Source organism: Trachemys scripta, chromosome 17 (assembly GCF_013100865.1).
Source record: "Trachemys scripta elegans isolate TJP31775 chromosome 17, CAS_Tse_1.0, whole genome shotgun sequence".
NCBI lineage: Eukaryota > Metazoa > Chordata > Testudines > Emydidae > Trachemys > Trachemys scripta.
Window position 1 is genome coordinate 14,676,986 of NC_048314.1, and position 20,154 is coordinate 14,697,139.

A 20,154-nucleotide genomic window follows, 5' to 3' on the forward strand; every position below is an offset into this window, starting at 1 on the left:
GTCTTCGAAGAGGCATTTAAAACCTGATATTGTTGCAAATGCAAGAGTACCAGAGCATTTCAGGGCATTCTCCTGCATTCCCCTGCTCTACATAGGGCATTTTCTGTGACAAATTACAGAAAAATCAAGTTGCTGACAAATGCAAATGAAGGATCCAGGACATATTTATGCTAAAAGGTGGCTGTCAGACTCCACTTGAGCAACATCTTTAAATACTGCCTGACTCTAAGCACTTCCTTAAATCCATCCCTGTTAAGCATGCACTTAAATGTTTCCTGAATCAGGGCCTATTTGTTTAAAGCTACCATCATGAAAGTGCATTAGTACTTAAACCCCTTCCAGACCTCAAATTTCTGGGCCTCTAGTCGCAACTTTTCCATATTTTGTCCCAGTTCAGCTAATTTGTGATCCACGCTGGCTGCATCTCCCATCTGCGGGTTCTTGATGTAGACATCTTTCATTTTTGTTAAGGCATCTCTGTGAGAAATAAGGAAAATGCAACACCAGTAAGTCAGGCAGCAGCTGGGTGTGTAAATCCTTCTGGAGAAACCAAAAAGTTCCAAACCAATCATTCTGTGTCTATGGTGTAACAAAGTGTGGGGAGAAACCATGCTAGGGCTTTTGTTTTGTTTAGTGCCACCCATTTACTAATTAAAGATCTCTCCTTAATGTATCGAAGTTGTCTGCATGGAAGAGAGTTTATAAACTATCAGGCATTGCAAGAACTGGGGATAGCCTTTAGCAACAATTGGTAAGACCTGAGACACTGCACCCTTAGTCATGTTGAGCCTTGCTCCACAAATAGCCCATGGGGTTTTTTCAGCATAACTAAAGATGGTAGAATTAGCTCTACAAGCAAATCATTTCCAAGAGTGGCATAAGAAAGGAACTGAGCCAGTGTAAACATGCAGGATTAGATTTAGATTTAAATGAATGGGAATTGGACATCCAACTAATCCGAGGAAAAGTGACTCTATTCTGGGATTAGGATATTTTTGGGGGAGGAGATGGGGAGAGTCAAGGTGTGGAATTATCTTTCATTCACACCCACAGCTCTCCCCCCCCGCATTTCCCCCCCGCAAAGAATGGCCTCTGAACTCACTAGAACAGGGGTGGGCAAACTTTTTGGTCTGAGGGCCACATCTGGGTATGGAAATTGTATGGCAGGCCATGAATGCTCACAAAATTGGGGGTTGGTGTGCGCGAGGGAGTGAGGTGTGCAGGCTCCGGGCAGCACTTACCTCAAGCAGCTCCCAGAAGCAGCAGCAGCATGTCCCCCCTCTGGCTCCTACGCGGAGGGGCAGCCAGGGGGCTCCGCACAGTGGCCCTGCCCCAAGCGCTGCCCCCGCAGCTCCCATTGGCCGCAGAGGGGGGACATGCCGCTGCTTCCAGGAGCCATGCGGAGTGGGGCAAGCCCCTGATCCTGCTCCTCGGCTGGAGCAGGGAAAGCTCCGGACCCCACTCCACAGCAGGCGCTCGAGGGCCGGATTAGTTTGCCCTCCCCGCGCTAGATAAATATCTTCCCAGCCTTATGGACATATTGAAGTGCTTATATCATCTCTCCATATCCTGGGCTGAATGCCATCCTAGAGAATAGGCTAAAGACTGGGATGTGGGCATTCCAGTAACAGAATGGAGTGCTAACCAGAAATTCTCGCTCTGCCTATTGCATTGTGTTCACCTTAAGAATATGCAACATAATTTGCTCCTGATAGCAGGAATCCTTGTTTTCCATGATAAAAACCCCAAAATTCTCTGATAAAAAAACCCCACCATAAAAATCTGCATTTTTCCACGATTAAAATGAAATCTGTAGCCCGTGCCCTGCTGCCCGAGTCCCATTGCCCGGAGCTAAAGCGTCAATTTCCCATATTCCTGTGTGCGTGCTGGTGGCAGGGGGTTCTACTGTATATGTTTTTATTTTTTCCCCAAAATGTAAAAACTAAAGATTCTTTGTAAAAAAGCAACTTCTGCGCTTTGTCGCATTTTTCAGTGGCAAACATTTCTAGGATCCCTGCTGATCAGTTTATTTCACATTGCTCCACTGTTCAGACTAAAATTAAATCCAGACGGTTTGGCTTGGTAACAGTGTGCAACAGATGGACCTTGGGTCATGATGTGACACTAAGTCTAGTTACGTTATGCAGCATTTTGAGACTGTGTTAAAGGCTACACATTTCATATCAACTCAGGTGCCAAATGCCTAGGATCTCAGGGATGGTGCTTTTGAAGCACAATATCAGGAATCTGATATCACAAAGCCAACATTAACATGCTGCACGCTGTCCTGTGCTCTACTAGAAGGCATGTCCTGCGGAGTCATCTTTCATGGCAACGTGTTGCACCTGACTTGAGGCAGGTTGAGGATGAATTTTAAGAGATTTTCTCTGCAGAACAAGAAACATTTTAGGATTCAAAAATGAGTTGATTTATGAGTTCTTATTACTGGTGTGACTCTTCAGAACTGCTCCAGGCATCACTAGAATCAAAGTCCCACAATCCAAGTTATAACTCTTTTGATTTGCGAGGTTCCCACAAAATCTTAGACAATGGCAGCCCTATGTCTGCTTTTGCTTTGTGCCTGGAGAAACTGGGAAAAGGAGTGGATAGCAAGGAAGTGGGATTGTTCTGTGGTTGGAGCCTTAAGGGGCATTATTTCAAATTTTAACTCATTTTTTTTATTCATTTTGTGTGTCTCTGACTGTTGCTGTTAGTACCTTGCTCACCAATCTTATCTCTCTGTCTATTGTAGTCCTCACTCTGCACTGATTTCATGTAGGATTTTAATATTAGGTTACACTGAAATCAATTAAAGAAAATTAAGGGGAAAGGGAAATCTATTCAAGGAGAAAAACTATAGCTATCGTATTATATAAAGGGAACATGTGAAACAAAAGTAAACAGCTTACCTATAGGCCTCCTTTCTTATTTCTGATATGAAATAGGGATTAACATTCCCACATTGCTTGTATAAATAAGCTGTGAACTGACTTTGAACAGGGTTATCAGATCAAAGTTAAACACTTTTTTTGTGAAAACAAAAAAGACACTGGTTAAAATGCACAATTAAAGGGCCAATCCTAGCCCAAGATGTGAATGAACACAGGAAGCTGCAAATACAAGCGGCCAGAACCGATCAATATAAATGGAGTCACTTGATGTGCTTGCTTCTCAAGTAGGATGACAAATGAAGTCTCCTAATAACAAATCTGCAAAAGCACAAGAATCATTAGCTCTTCTGCTTCCCGGAAATGGGCACTGGAGAGCACAGAGACTTTTAAAATGGGCACTGATGAACAATCTCACACTTTTGTCAACACAGCCCTGCAGATAACAGGTTCTGTTATTAGGAATCTCCCTAGTGCAAGTGATTCCTAAGCCTAAAAAGTACAAAAGCTTTTGACTAAGTCCCAAGTGCACTATACAGTACTAGGTTAATATTGGATTTGCTCTCTATTAGAGGACTGTATCTCGCATTACAGGGGAATGTGTTTGATAATCTAGGAAGTATTTTCCATCTTTGTTAAAATCCTAAACTCATGAGCAATAACAAGACGCCAGAAATGGAAAGCTTCCAAGGTTGCCGTACACAGGCTGGATATATTTACAATAAGCCACCTGCTCAGTGCTGAGGGGTCTGTGATTCCAGTAGGCCTGAAAGACATGGTGGTTTGGCTAACTGAATAGAGATGGATCTTGTATTAAAATACTGTAAATACTGGGGCTGATTCATATTCAGAGGCAAATACAAAGTATCTGCGACTCCTGCCTGGCTCAGAAGTACACAATTGCTCAACTTAAAAAGGCTGAGCCAGAAAGAAGGAAAAACTGTCTGTGGTGGCACCACCTACACAAGTCACTGAAATTCTTGTGCTATTGCCTTAGTATCCTGACTCAGCAGTGGCGGAATGCACTGCAAAAGTGGGTGGGTGGAATAGATAGATAACTAGCAACCCTTCCCTCCGCTCCTTTTGACCTTCCCCGTAGGTCAAAATTAAACAATTAACTTCAGAACTTAGACCATGGGGGAATTTTAGCTCATCTCGTTGGCTGTTTTTAGTCATCTAGTGCCCTTTGCATCTTCTAGTCCGAGAACACCATATCAAATAGTGATTCACAGGGCATGATCTACTCTCTTGTTCTTATTTGTTGCTTGTGAAAGGATCAGCTTGCTAGTGGTGTTTCAGACACTACTGTTCTGCTAATGAAAACCTTTCTCTAATTCTTTATTGTATCGTGGTTAGGCCTACCTTTGATCCATCTCCTTCTGAATGTCTTTGTTTAGCTCATCAACCTTTTGCTGGAGTTTCTTTCTTCTTTGCTCAGGTGGGAGATTGCTGAAGTCCTCTGGTCCTCCCCCCTACACACAGAGTGGGAGGAAAGAAAAAGGCAAATGAGAGACTAAAATATTCTGGTCCATCCTTCAAAATTCTACTTTGAAAACACCCCACAGGAAAATCTGTGAAAAATCACCATGGTCTGAAGCATTTGCATGCTTTATCTTTAAATCCCTAAAGCCTTGAACAGGTTGGGACTTGGATACTTGAAAAACATCCCATTACAACAGTTGAAATCAGCTGGGGAACTCGTGTGCCATTGACTAGGGCCAACCTTTCTAGAGCCAGCAGCAGGGCACTAAGCGCAGACGTTTTTCCATTATGAAACTTGCTCCCTTCCTCCTGCTGTTTGCCATGGTCAGAGTTTCACACCCTTTAGGACATCACTTATTCAGCCCAGCCCGCTCCTGACTACAGACGGTCACCGTTGAGCTATTTTTAGCCTGACAGTTGAGTATTGCTATTGATCTTGTGCAGGGTGGTTTATTTGGCTGCCCCAAGAGGGTAGCTCTTACAGACCTGTTTAATTTATAGCTCTCTAGTGCCCAGATGCAGTGGGCACTCAAGACCTTTTTAATTGGACAAATAAAAATTAACCTGGAATCCTCCCTAATTAAGGTGCAACATAAACACATGTAATTTGCATGAACTTCCTCCATTAGTTGTATGTCATTTACATACTAATAGTTCATTGCTTTTATTAAAAAAAAGTTGACTGCACCAATTCTATTAGCTATGTGGAAGTTCACACGGGGCGAAATTCACCCTGCCCAGACCAACAGTACAAAGCTTTGTCATCACTTAGATCCCTCATATGCAGCATGGCCCTAGTGCCAGATACTTGCACGGGGGTGAATTTCACCATGAGCAAAAAGTCCTTCTCACCACATGGAATTAGGGGAAATTATTTGAAAAACATCTAATGAGTGTGTCATTCCTGAGCCACAGATGGCACAGCCATAGAAAACAGACAGCAGAAGACTGCCAGCCAAGAAACATGGAAGCCCAATGCTAGAAGTTGTGAATCTGTTTCCATCCTGATTTAACATCACACTGGATTTTATCTGACAGAGGTCCATTCTCTCTGGAGGCCCAATCTTTCCTGCCTTCCCCTGCTGTGCTGCAGATATCCTCCTCACTTGCAAGCTTTTACTCTCATGCTGTGATTCCGTTTCACCTGTGCAACTGTAAACTGCAAACCCACAGCTAGGATATGGCTTCCTCTGGCAACATGGAGATGATGGGTGCTAGCGCCATAGAAGTAACCTTGATAAAATGGGTAAATCATTTTCCACTCCCTTAGAAGTGCTCTCTGCACTCACTCACTCTATAGAAATTTTACCTTTGGGGCTATGCATGCAATTTATAACCATACTGTATTCTTTCCAGTGAGTCACAACCGATGCACCATATGTTGAATCCCTGAACCATCCAGCAGGTCTGGTTCTCCTCTCGCTTACACTGATTTAAATTGGAGGTAATTCCATTAGAGTCACAGAGTTATACTATCAAAAAAAACAGAACAAGAGGGGGGAGAATCAGGCCTCCCATCTCTCATCTGTTTCTGATTTTGTTTGAAACAAAATACCCCGTCTGCCTTCAGACTACTGCTCCCCCCCTTCCTGGCAGCACAGGGTTTATAGAGTAGATAGAACATATGCACACTGAGTTTCCGAGCCTTTATGATTTTTTTTATGGCAGCCCCTGCTTTCTCTGGCAGGGAGATGAGTGGAAGGGTTATTGTGAGTGAGGCTGAAGACATCTCAATATTAATAAACTAGCTTTACCCTAATCTAAATTACTAACCTGCCAACAATTCCTTCATACAAAGGGATATTGGGGGGGAGGAGCCGACCCTGCAAATGCAAATCCAGACAAAGTTCAGCTGGCCAAGCAGCGTGGTGATGGCTTGTGATCGAAGTTGCTAGGTGGATTGTGTTAAAATGCCAAATGCTTTCCTCAGAAGAGTGTGACTCAGCAAATACTTTGCCTCAAAAGCTGCACACAGACCTTTTCAGCTGCGCACTGGCTGGGTTCTCCAGGACTGCCTGCTTTTTCCGAGTTGTAGAGGGTGCTATGTTCTAGACAGCCTGTGTGTGTAGGAAGGGAGCGGAGGGCAATTATAATGGGTCGCCTTGCGCTCCCCCAGCTCTAGTAGGAGTGGGAGTGTAACATACACTGGACAGGCCATTAAGGGAAAACTAGCACTCTCACTTAAAAGGACAATGATCTCCCATATCCCTGCGCTTGGTCTCTTTAGTGGAATTTAAGTCCACTTCAAAAAATATTCCCATTTTATGAAAGGATTAGAAGGCAAAATGAATGTGAATGTAGGAAATAACAGAGTCTGGAGTTGTTTGGAGGATGGGAGGGATGTGTAGCTATATGAAAGGCTACAAAAACACACTACTTAGAGGATACGCACATGCAACAGACTCTCCCCAATGATACCTTAACTGGAAGTCACAAAAGCACCTAACTGAAAATGGAAACGCCCTTTTAACATGGGGGTTTAAGTCTGAAACTCTCCTCATCCAGAAACTTCAGCCCACACTTGCAGCATCCAAGCACAGCAGGATTAGCAATATGGTGGGCGCTAGTAGACAATATTTCAGACCAATGCATTAACGCTGCATAGAATTACATCCCTGACACTCAAAAAGAACCCTCACTGAATTCACTGAGTAACTTCTCAGCAAAAAGGAGGCTCCAACTTCTGACCCAAAAGGGTCACGTCAAGAACCTTTTGCACACGTTGGCTATCCTTTTACACTCCACGCTGCTGCACAGAAAGGTCTGGCGTACACACATAATGCATCAGCTGCTTACTAGTAATAGGACTAGCAAATAGAATGAGTGGAAGGACTCTGTATAAACATCAGTGACTGCTAGCTCTGTGGCTTGGCGGAGAGACAAGGTGGGTGAGGTAATATCTTTTCTTGGACCAACTTCTGTTGGTGAGAGACAAGCTTTTGAGCTACACAGAGCTAAGGGCAACTGGGTTTGTAAGTAACTGAGGGATCTCTGCCATTTTTCCTTGGGACTGTCCTGGGGCTGAAATATTTAGGTTTGGACTGTGTCTGGAAAGGTAATGGCTACATGAGTTGTACTTCTAAGGCTACTTAAGTGATGCTTTGCACTGCATCAGTGGAGCAGAAGGGCTTGAAATGCCCATGAAATGCATAAACCCTGCTGCAGGCACTGCAGTGGAGGTGAGTAGCCTTAATGGCACAGGGATTCTTAGAGGAAGCCACCAATAAGTCTCTCGCCTTGTGACAGAAGTCACCTGCTTTGGGGAGACTTGGTGCAGAATGGTGACCCCCAGAATAATGGGGTAAAAGAAACTTAAAGACCCTGACTGACCAGAAGAAGGAAACCTCCCAAACGAACATCACTAATGAGCTACTGCAGATCCTTTGAGGCTTCCTAAAACTTACATCAGTCCTTTCTACCCTCCTACATGTTGGCCTGAAATGATTCAGCAAACTATTTAAATTGAATTCTTCTGGCTAGGATCAGGTGTGGCAAGAAAGCCAAGACAAGTTATCCAAAACATACCAAGGTTCGGATAACTCTGCCTTAACAGTATGCTGTCTTGGATGTAAAATACAACATCACGTCATTTCTGTTCACACAGGCTCTTACCCCTTCCCTTTTCAGTTTTGCGACGCATTCTCTTACCGTATTTTGAGATATCATCCTGGTTGTATCCAAGACTAGATTTAGGATTCATATATACACGATCATTTGCAAATTTAAATCAAACTGAGTTAACCTTCTTGGTTAAGGTTTATTTAACTTTAAATTAATTTCATTGTTAGTTTTTCTGGAGGACTATATAGGGCTGTAAAATGCAGGTAACAATGATTCAGACTTCCAGTGATTATTAGTACCTGAACATGGAAAACATACAATTTATGACTGTGTTGCAGTCGGGTAAAAGGCTTTTACTTTTCTCTGTATAAAAGGGCCACAGCAGAGACACTTACAACATTAATTCTCCCATGTATATTTCAGGTACAGCAATAGAACTGATTGGTGTAATTTTTGCTACATTTTTATAGCCCTAGATCAGCGGTTCTCAAACTGTGGGTCGGGACCCCACTTTAATGGCGTTGCCAGGGCTAGCTTAGACTTGCTGGGGCCTGGGGCTGAACCCCGAGTCCCACCGCCCGGGGCTGAAGCCGATGCCCAAGGGCTTCAGCCGTGGGCATCGGAGCTCAGGTTACAGACCCCTGTCATGGGCTGAAGCCCTGGAATTTGGCTTTGCCCCCCCTTACCTCCGCTCAGGGTGGTGGGGCTCTAGCTTTGGGGCCCCCCCCCACACCCAGGGAGGTGGGACTCAGGCGGGCTGAAGCTTTGTTTCCCCCTCCTGATCAGGTCATGTAGTAATTTTTGTTGTCAAAAGGAGGTCATGGTGCAATGAAGTTTGAGAACCCCTGCCCTAGATTACAAAAAATAAATAAAGATAAACTACACTATAAATTAGAGTTAATTTTTTAGCAGCTTATTAGAAAGACTGAATTCTGATCACCTCTATTAGATTCCAGACCTGCGTATTCAAAGTTATCTGATAAATGTCAAACAAAGCAAACAGAGAAGAAACAAATTTAAAATTAATGTCAGTCATGTTGTAGGTGTCATAGTGCACACACAGAAAAACACACACAGAAAACTGTGGTTAAAAACACAGGACAAACATGCTGTAATTGTGCTTACCAGCTTGAGAGAAAGCTTCATGTAAAAATTGTAGGGGTAGAGGAAAAAAGAGAAAAAACAAGCGCATCAGTAGAAGAGGAACTTCTTCAGTCCTACTGTTATAATAAAACGACACACATATTCTCCTCACTGCTGGTATGTGAAAATGGGTAACACTAGTAATAGATCTGTGCAAAAGTTCACAAGATGGGCCAAACCCTACCATTCGGCTGCCATTTCATCAGTGGAAGTGGAAAAGGAAAACATGTTACACCTTTACATATTTGCTTTAGCAGTGCAGGTGAAAACATGACCCAGGCTGACTTACTTCAATGGCTAAGATAGCAATAGCGTATCCCCTTTAAGTAGCACCTTGCACTCAGAAAAACTGGTGCTTTGCAATACTTACATAATTAGGTGAGTCACCGCACTCAACACTGAGGCGGTGCTGAAATTCAGCCTCTGCTGGGGTGGCGCCCAACACACATCACAGGTGCCAGCCATGCTATACAACTCATTAGGACAGGAAGTGGAAAATAATGAATTGAAATTCTGCCAGGACATGGGGACTAACCCTTGGGCCGCTCCTGTAAAACATGCCATGGGATCTATAATGATTCCAAGTGGTCGGGGCCTAGTTTGCACATCTCCACCCAAAAGACAGTATTCCCTTATTACCATGCTAGAGCATTAATTAAGAGGGAAGAGTGTCCTCTGTGTAATAACCAACACCACTTCTTGCAGCACCTAGGACATCCTTGTAGGTCTCCCATCCAACTAGTAATCAAGCTTGTTTATATTATAAGGTCTGAGAAGATCACAGCAAAGAAAAGAAAATCTCTATCCTTCTTTTTACCCAATTATTTCCATTTAGGATTTTCACTTTTATCTCCATGCCATGCTATTGACCGATATACAAGTCCCTTATGTGATACATACAATCTCTTTCCTCAAAGGCTACTATATTTCTTTATGTACAGCCAATACCTTATCATTCAATTAGCCTGGATACTAAGAGCCTGAGCGTTGTGCATTAAGGGCCGTACGAGTGATTTGTCCCTGTCCTAAAAAAATTAGGACTACAGCTATCTTAAATGGTGTTGCAGTACCTCATTACCTAAACTACAGTGTCTTCTTACTAGTGTTGCAAAGCCACTGTCACAGCTGCAACACAGGGTGCTTTCCAGGAGCTGCACAGAATACAAAGAAGTATTTCAGCACCATTCCATACTGGACTTAGGGGCATGATTTAACTGCTGTTTAATACAAGAAACTGGGTTTTAAAGGTTATTGCATGGAAGGGAGGGAAGAATCCAACTTTGTTTCTTAAGAGCTCATCCCACCTCATTCTCCGATAATCTGCATTCTGACTATTGCAAGCCTCTCAGGCGTAATGGCTGAGATGCACAAACTATGTAGCAAACCCCTAGAACATATAAATGTATTTGAATATACTCTGTGGTGAAGCAAAGAAAGCTAGATGGAACATGGAGGGCAGGCACTCCGCTCACACCATGAGCTAAACCATAATTTAAAACTTTGGTGAACTTCTGCATTCAAAAGTTTCATGCGGATTAAAAACTGGGAAGTCCACTGTTATTGTGTTCTGATCTTTAATAAGCTAACAGAAGTGCCAGTTTTAGGCAAGCACAGTTCTCTAAGACTGGACCTAAAATAATGGTAGGGCAGTGGAAGCACAAGTTAAGCACATCTTTTTTTGACATTGCATTTTAATCTTTTTGAAGCTTTCACTGTTATTTACAGTCACTTGGCAGAGTCTAATTTTATATTAAAATAAAAAGCCAAGCAGTCAAACAAAAATGTGGTCTTAAAACAAATAATGATAGATTCCCCATGAATTGATCCATCCTGAATTGCATTTTTGTGATAATTAAACTGGTCAACTAGGTTCCCCTGAAGTTAATTCAGCCAGTAAATAAAAATATGGCCCTAACCCCAAAGCCCAGAGAAGTCTAACTCAAGAAATGAAGAGGCCCTTGAAATAACCAAACCGAAGTAATCTATTTTTGAAAGATGAGGAATAATTATATAAATGAAAAGAGGAACCTACTAAATATCTTGCTAAAGAAATTAAAATCTAGGCAGCCCTTATTTTCATAATTGCTTTAGCATTCCTGTGAACTTTAGCATAGACATGATCAGCACAAGTTGAGATCCTTGTACATAAATACACACAACAGTTATGGTGCAGAAAAAATATTTACCTACAAAGCACTCTATAACGCACAAATGTTTGCTACATGCGCTACATTCTAAACACTAATCATTCTAAAGACTCAACTATGGCCAAAGAGTCATCAGCATTAAAACTATTCTTTTACTGTAAATTCAGCAAATGTTAAGGAATAATAGACATCGCATGTCTAATACGCATGTTGTTGTTTGTTAAGTATTATGAAAATCAGAAATTTGATTAATAACACCCCCAAAAACGTACAACAGGCATTGTTATACACAGCATGAATAACAAAGCAGTAGAGATTCTAATAGGTTGTAAATCAAATGAAAACAATGAAATGCTGAATTTAAAAGCAGATTCAAAGTTTTCTGTTTTGGGAAAACGTTGACATTATATGGCAGCAATTCAATTGCTGTACATCTGAGAAGACTGAAAACAAACGTGTATTAAATGTAGCTACTAAATGACTCTCCCCCCCCCTTTTTTTTTGGCCAATTCTGTTGGGTTTCCACAGTTAGAGATTTGCTCAGTTCATGGGAGAATGGGGATTTTTCTTCAAATGATTAGAGAGTGACGTTTCTAGAAAACGTAATGAGCAAATCCCACCCAACTGTCCCTTTAAGACAGGTCTAACTTAGCATTGCAGGGAACAATGAAGAGCCTAAGAGCCACAAGCTTCAATAACACATGACAGAGCACGAAAGCCAACGAGTCCATGTGTTATTGGACAATCACGGACACTAACCTCACTTACAAAAGACAGGGGATTGGACGTCGGGTTTATCAAAGGCTAAAATGTTTCATCTTTGATCCTGTAACGATCTCCTCTACAGTCTGGCTTCGTGCATCTTGTTTAGAAGTCACAGCTCTTGATCCCATGAACCACAGATGTTACGTGAAGTTCAGGGAAGCTTTAGTGGTGGTAGCAGTGCAAGTTAAAGCTCTGTTGTAGACAGCACAGTATCACTGCACGGATATGAATGCACGGCCATTCTGCATGGACAGGCTTATATTTACGAAAAGCCACAAAAATATTCTTAACAGAGTGGAACCCTCTTAGAATACCTTTACACAGAAAAACCTCACTGTGTAGCAGAGGTCAGCCTACAAGTCTAACCAGTCTTGCAATTAGCACACTGCAGTGGGTTGAAATAGTTCGGGGTTATACTTTCCTATAGAGGTTTGCGACAGCTAAACTCACAGGTTCCACTGTGGTCTGAATTTCCCATGTTTAACCATTTTAGTGGGCCAATTCCAGCTTTTCCAGTACTGACCGCTGCCCCTCTTTCACAGGATCAGTTGTTTCCATCAGTAAATCATGGCTCTCCTCACAATGAATTTGCAGTTTCCTTATGCCTTCTGAGAACCTCATTTCCACTGAAGTACCCTTTTGCAGTGTTGTAAGTGGGGTTAGTGACTGTGCAGCAACTGTATGGGCTGATCACACCACACACAAACTTACAACATAGTCCCTAGCCTCAACGGCACACGTGGGTTTCCCTAAAGTCCTCTTCATGAGTTCTTTGTGAAAATACAAAGAGTGAGTCTGCCGGTGAGTCAGCAAGAGAAAACACACACTTGTTAAAGAGGAGACTAACAAGGACACCTCAACATTTACTGTTTCTACAGCAAAAAGACAGCTCTGGGATTAATTAACCTTTAGGTGTGATGGCGGGAACCTGCAAGATACCAGATAACTTCTGAGGGATTTTTTCTCTTTTGGTAAATTAACTAAGCATCATATTTTTAAACACTAGATTAAACATGCCAAGTTAGAAACTATTCTTTGTTCAGGCCAGAATAAATTAAGGCTTTTTAAAAAACTGGTCTTGGCACAGGGTATGTATTAAAATAATGAACATTCCCAAGGGCAAGGGATGCAATTACTCCAGGGAGGAGGGATAGCTCAGTGGTTTGAGCACTGGCCTGCTAAACCCAGGGTTGTGAGTTCAATCCTTGAGGTGGCCAGTTAAGGATTTGGGACAAAAATCTGTCTGGGAATTGGTCCTGCTTTGAGCAAGGGGTTGGACTAAATGACCTCCTGAGGTCCCTTCCAACGCTGATATTCTATGATTCTTATATGCGGATGCTACATATCACCCATAATGAAGAAACATTTACTACAGGCGGACTGATAGTTAAGGTGGCACATCAATGAACAGGGTGAACAGTACGTCACAGAGGTGAGATAAAATGACCAAGAAAACGTATTAACTGGTGCAATGGAAAGAAAAGTTACATTGTAATAAAGTCAACAACTTCCACTAGAAAAGAAACCACAAAATCCCTCTCATTGTTACTGGGATGGCCTGGAGAACAGAATCTGGTTGAGCCTAGTAATATAGGTAAAATCTGGATTTTTCTGTTTGTTTAAAAGAGCTGCTCTTTAAATGAAAAAGCTTGTGTTACTGCCACTCAGCAATTGTAAAATAAAACAACATAAAATTAATATCAAGTAACAAAGAACTGGGTTTTGTATGCCCTTAAAAATGGCATTTGAAAATACAGAGCAAGCATAAATGAAACTAAGTTATGTAAGTGGTTCCTTATTTTCTGCATATGCTTTTTTGCCCCTGTACCTTCCTTGAAGGGACACAGTCAACTTAAAGATTATACTTCTGCCTGATTTAAAAAAAACATTATTTTTACACGTAACATCTAAAATGACTATAATTAAAAGAAAATAGAGAAACAATCTTTCTCCATTTCTAGTTGATTACAGCATCTAGTATAGATCAGTTTTACTGCTTCCCTTGTACTGTCTGTCAATTTCTTCTATTTGTGTGGGTCTTTCAGAGCAAAAAGGGAGAGAGAAAAATGTTATGGGAAATATTATTTGAAAACCACAGAAATTTGCAGGATGCAGGCACCTGCAACTACTTTTAACTACATTTTTAAAGCCTGACTAGGATTTCAAGTTGCCAGTGACCCTTCATATTGATGCTGACTGAAACCCTTTGAAGTAAGCTGATGTCTGCTCTAGATTATTGGATGGACTTTTGCCTCTTCCCAAGGAGAAGGATTCAAGAAATCATCAGTTTGGAGGCCTAACTCAAAACAGGTTGAATGTAGGACATCGTTTCTTTGAATATTTGTTAACAGTTTTATGCTATTTCTTTTTTAAATTCAGGAATTATTTCTCCACATCCCCAAGCTGTGTAACACCCTATGCTAAATAAAAATTACACGTGGAACTCACTAGAATTTGCTAAACAACCAAATCCATTCTGAATGCCTGGGATTTATGTAGTAATTGTATAGTTTTCATCTATTTTTGGATAGCAAAGTGCCAATTACCATGGGAATTTCACACCATGTGCAATTTTGCATCTGTTGACTTAAGTTGTTTAGATTCAGTTTCTCCCAAACTTGCTCAAATTGAGTAGTCTCTTACTATGCAATTACTCCCACTGAAATTAAGGGGAATATTTATATAGTATGGGTCAGATCCAACTCCCAGTGAAGTCAATGGTGACCTTTCCACTGATTTTAATGGGCGTTGGATTGGGCCCTAAGGGACCAATGAGTCAATATGAGTAAAGCTGGCAGAATACTTGAATACTGTGTGCAGATGTGGTTGCCCCATCTCAAAAAAGATATATTGGAATTGGAAAAGGTTCAGAAAAGGGCAACAAAAATGATTTGGGCTATGGAATGGCTTCTGCATGAGGAGAGATTAATAAGACTGGGACTTTTCAGCTTGGAAAAGAGATGACTAAGGGGGGATATAATAGAGCTCTATAAAATCATGACGGGTATGCAGAAAGTAAATAAGGAAGGTGTTATTTACTTCTTCTCATAACACAAGAATTAGGGATCACCAAATGAAATTAATAGGCATCAGGTTTAAAACAAACAAAAGGAAGTATTTCTTCACACAACGCAAAGTCAACCTGTGGAACTCCTTGACAGAGGATGTTGCGAAGACCAAGACTATAACAGGCTTCAAAAAAGAACTAAATAAGTTCATGGAGGATAGGTCCATCAATGGCTATTAGCTGGGATGGGCAGGGAAGGTGTCCCTAGCCTCTGTTTGCCAGAAACTGGGAATGGGTGACAGGGAATGGATCGCTTGATGATTACCTATCTGTTCATTCCCTCTTGGGCACCTGGCATTGGCCATTGTCAGAAGACAGGATACTGGGCTAGATGGACCTTTGGTCTGACCCAGTAGGGCCGTTCTTATGTTCTTAGAGTCAATCCCTTATTGATTAGATTAACTGAAGAATCTACATAATATGTTGACAATCTCTATTGCAAGATATTTGGCTAGGATGCGCATACTCTTTGAGCTAACAGAGGTAGTATATAGACAACAGCAAGCTCTAATGAAACATTTTGGTCAGCTAAACACACTTGCTGTGCCACATATCCCCTAAATCGCACTGTTCTATAGGGTTCCTGTATTTCTTTTCCACCTGTAGCTTCTCATCTGTGCATCAATAAAAGCTTTCTTCAGTATAGGCACCTTCTCCCAACCTTCTCCTGCCAAATTCCTTCAGTAACACCACTGGTCATCCTCATGTGCCAAATTCAGGTCCTGTTGATTCGGGGGATGTGGGGGGAGGGCAGGACAGGCATACCTTATAATATCAATACTGTAAAAGCAGCATTAATCCAGATATCTACTCTGACACAGCTGTGGCCCCATGCAGATATTCTTGCCGGGGCTACAATCAACCTGCACTAAACGCGAGGGGTTGGGTTAGACCATATCTGCACTAACACATGCCAGCCATACTCCTTTCATATAGATATGATAGTTTTTCAGGCCAGAAGAGACCATTATGATTGGATAGTCTTGACCTCCTGCATAACTATGAGCCATAGAATTTCACCTAGTAACTCTGGCCACCAAAGATCAATGGAACGTGAACTTTATGAGTTTTGTAGACAACCATAGCAGACTGACACAACTTAGTTGCCTCTTTTGCTCTGTACTTGTATATGGAGGAAGTGGCCTGAATTTGCCCCACGGAAGAACGTGTAATGTTCTGAACGTTGGCTTGTGGTATCGCTGAATCAGACAGGGAAAAGTATCTGCTTACACACACACACATCTTGGTAGCTAACGACAAAAGGAAGTGAAATACAGCAAAGCACATCCAAAGGTTTAACGAGGCTTTAGCAAGATATTTTTGTTTTGTTTTTTAAATGAAGGTGTCCGTGGGTAATTAGAGTGAATCTAAAGAAAGCTAGGTGAGCTTTTTCCTTTTATAATTTCAGCTTTCACTCTACTCAGTTAAAAACTATACCGTATACAACATACGCCTGTGAATTTGGCTGAGGGGGCATTAAAGCTTGAATAGAGGCTCTCTTAGTACTGTCATATGATTAGTGTATAATGACATTTCATGAACAAAATGTTTAAAGTGATTAGTCATAATTGCTTAGATAGCCAAATATTTACTATCTAAGTACATGAACATTGGAAATAAACATTTCTGAAGCACCCACAGGGCTTTTGTGTGGTGCAAAATAAAAAAGACATTTTTACAAGCTAGAAATACCCAACACTGTTTTGGCAACGCTGTTCAGTGAACTGCACTGATGCCTTTCACAAGGCCAGACTGTTATACCTTTGCTCACTCTCTGAGTAGTCCCATTTAAATAGGGTGACCAGACAGCAAATATGAAAAATTGGGACAGGGGGTGGAGAGATAATAGGAGCCTATATGAGGAAAAAGACCCCAAAAATCGGGACTGTCCCTATAAAATCAGGACATCTGGTCACCCTACATTTAAATCACTTGAGCTAATCTCGGAGGAAGGTGATACTCAACCTGAGCAAGCCAATCAGAATCCAGCTGTCTGAGATACCCCTACAAGTAGAGCCTCCAATGTAGAACTGAAAGAATGAGCTTCCCCCTCAGAAGTCAATAGGAAATATTCTTGTGAGGGAAGTTCTGTAATTTGGCACTTATTTTATGACAAACTTTCAAATTTCCAGTGGTTTTTTGATAGGGAAACTAATTTTTTAGTACTACTTTGAACCGTAAACTTTTAGTTACATAACTGCACTCAAAAACAAAACAGTGTAAATCTTTTGAGCCTACAAGTCCACTCAGTCCTCCTTTTTGTTCTGCCAATCGATAAGACAAACAAGTTTGTTTACATTGTTGGGAGATAATGCTGCCTGCTTCTTATTTACAATGTCACCTGAAAGTGAGAGCAGGCATTCGCATGGCACTTTTGTAGCCAGCGTTGCAAGGTATTTACATGCCAGATATGCTAAACATTCGTATGCCCTTTCATGCTTCGGCCACCATTCCAGAGGACATGCTTACATGCTGATGATGCTCATTAAAAAAATAATGCGTCAATTAAATTTGTGACCGTATTCCTTGGCAGGGTGGAGGAGAACTGCATGTTTCCTGCTTCGTTTTACCTGCATTCTGCATATATTTCATGTTATAGCCGTCTCGGATAATGACCCAGCACATGTTCATTTTAAAAACACTTTCACAACAGATTTGACAAAACGCAAAGAAGGTACCGATGTGAGATTTTGAAAAATAGCTACACCACTCGACCTAGGTTTAAGAATCTGAAGTGCCTTCCAAAATCTGAGAGGGACAAAGTGTGAAGCATGCTTTTAGAAGTCTTAAAAGAGCAACACTCTGATGCGGAAACTACAAAACCCAAACCATCAGAAAAGAAAATTAACCTTCTGCTGGTGGCATTTGACTCAGATGATGAAAATGAACATGCGTCTGTTCGCACTGCTTGGATTGTTATTGAGCAGAACTCATCATCAGCATGGACGCATGTCCCCTGGAATGGTGGTTGAAGCATGAAGGGACATATGAATCTTTAACGCATCTGGCATGTAAATACCTTGCGATGCCAACTACAACAGTGCCATGAGAACTGTCCTCACTTTCAGGTGACATTGTAAACAAGAAGCAGGCAGCATTCTCTCTCATAAATGTAAACAAACTTGTTTGTCTGAGCGATTGGCTGAACAAGAAGTAGGACTGAGTGGACTTGCAGGCTCTAAAATTTTATATTGATTTATTTTTGAATGGAGGTTTTTTTTTTTTTTTTAACATAATTCTACATTTGTACGTTCAACTTTCATGATAAAGAGATTGCACTACAGTACTTGTATGAAGTGAATTGAAAAATACTATTTCTTTTTTTTTTTTTTTTTTTACAGTGCAAATACTTGTAATCAAAAATAAATATAAAATGAGCACTGTGCACTTTGTATTCTGTGTTGTAATTGAAATCAATATATTAGAAAATGTAGAAAACATCCCAAAATATTTAACTAAAAGGTATTATATTATTGTTTAACAGTGCGATTAATCACAATTAATTTTTTTTAATCGTTTGACAGCCCTAATCTGTTTCTCTCTCTCCAGGTATCTAACTAGGTGCTTGTGTGTATATAGCTCTATAAACATCAGCATCTCTGTGCACATATATATGTTAGCCCAGATTCTTGGCTTCGGGTGAGGAGAGCACAGCGCAACTCAGGAGAGGGCAGTGCAACAGTGGCTTTACGCAATCTGGGCTGGCTGCCTGGAATAAGTGAGAGAGCCAGAGGGCCTCTAATTTATGCCTGCTGCCAATGACATCAAAAGGCCAATATGTGAGGCAGGAATCACTTGGGTGGAGGAAGACCTGGCCATGTCCACTTTGCTAGAAGCAAGGAGGACAGGAGCACAGGACCTGCAACAACAGCGCCGTGTCACTGAAGGATTGATCTACCACTGGGGTGAAACTCCCATGGTGATGGCAGCTGCTTTTGGGCTCCTTTGCACCGGTAGCACATTGCAAAGCAGCCGCACCACGATGCAACATCTGACAAATTCTGTCAGAGCTATTTAAAAGAGATCTTATATGTGTCCTGTAGCCCCCTGAGTGTAGAGGTAAAGTTCTTACATACGGCATGGAATTCTAAATTGTGACACGTCCTTTCTCAGTCATGGGGAGCGAAAGTCAATCTAGAATCCAACAGATCCTGCAGGCTCAATGGGAAACATCTGGAAGGCATATCTAGAAATGCTGGGATACAATTCTTCATGCTCCTGTATCTGGGGGAGACAGCATGGGCCAACGGAGTGGGAGCGTGTTCTTTCCCAGCTCTTCCACAGGCTGTGTGATCTTGGACAAACTCTCACTTAACTTCTCTGTGCCCTAGTGTTACTCGGTGAGGTACTTATTTTGACTCTGGGTGAAGAGTTATTTAATATTACATGTCTCCTACCTTTTGGAAAAGGAAAGTGACCCTCTGCCCAAAAGGAACTGGTCATTTCAAACAGGAATCTGTTTTTGTGGTTTCGTTGTGGGGGTTTTGACTACAAATGACTTTATAGCATTGGATTCCTTGGGTCTGTCTGTATGTTATGGTAAAACACAATGGCTTCATTCACAAAACAAGATTTTACATAACAGAACGTGCAATAAAAGTGCAAGAAAGACAGACAGCAAGCGGTATCCAGAGGAGAACTTACCCCGCGCTTTAGGCTCCTGAAGCAGTGGATTTTGGGTTTGGAGGTCATGAACTCGTTGAAGCGATGGGAGAGGGGTTCCTTTTGCTGCTTGGGAGACTGGGGGCCGTTGGGAACAGCAGAGGGTGAGGCAGAGGCAGGGGGAGGAGGAGGGGGCTGATGGGGGGATGTTAAAAGGGACATAAGCTACGTATAAGAGATGGAGAAGTGATAGAATAAAAAACCAAAATAAAAAGATAAAACACAAAACGAAAATAAGCATCAAAAACAATATTCAAAATCCAGGAAAAGCAATTAAAAACAAATAATTAAATATTTAAAGCCATGGTTCAAAAAAGAGGGAGGGAAAACAGTGTTCAAGATTTGTGTTAAAAGAATGCGATAAAAATGGGAGCTTTAGTAAGTAATGCAACGAAAAAACAACATGGAATAATTCGACAGAAAGCTCATGCAGGCTCTT

General features: G+C 41.6%; 1 protein-coding gene across 16 annotated transcripts in view; it reads right to left on the reverse strand.

The window, feature by feature from the left end:
* Window positions 1–20,154, reverse strand: part of FNBP1 (formin binding protein 1) — a 150,144-nt gene that overhangs the window by 12,118 nt on the left and 117,872 nt on the right. For 4 of the 16 annotated variants that reach the window (XM_034793257.1, XM_034793255.1, XM_034793256.1 and 1 more), the window contains exons 10-14: window positions 19,698–19,880; window positions 9,057–9,071; window positions 8,872–8,907; window positions 4,251–4,360; window positions 345–477 (exon numbers count right to left, since the gene is read on the reverse strand). In XM_034793257.1, coding sequence (XP_034649148.1) covers window positions 345–477; window positions 4,251–4,360; window positions 8,872–8,907; window positions 9,057–9,071; window positions 19,698–19,880 — 477 coding nt within the window. The remainder of the gene's footprint in view (window positions 1–344; window positions 478–4,250; window positions 4,361–8,871; window positions 8,908–9,056; window positions 9,072–19,697; window positions 19,881–20,154) is intronic. The other 12 variants (XM_034793259.1, XM_034793260.1, XM_034793261.1 and 9 more) reach the window with 8 other exon arrangements.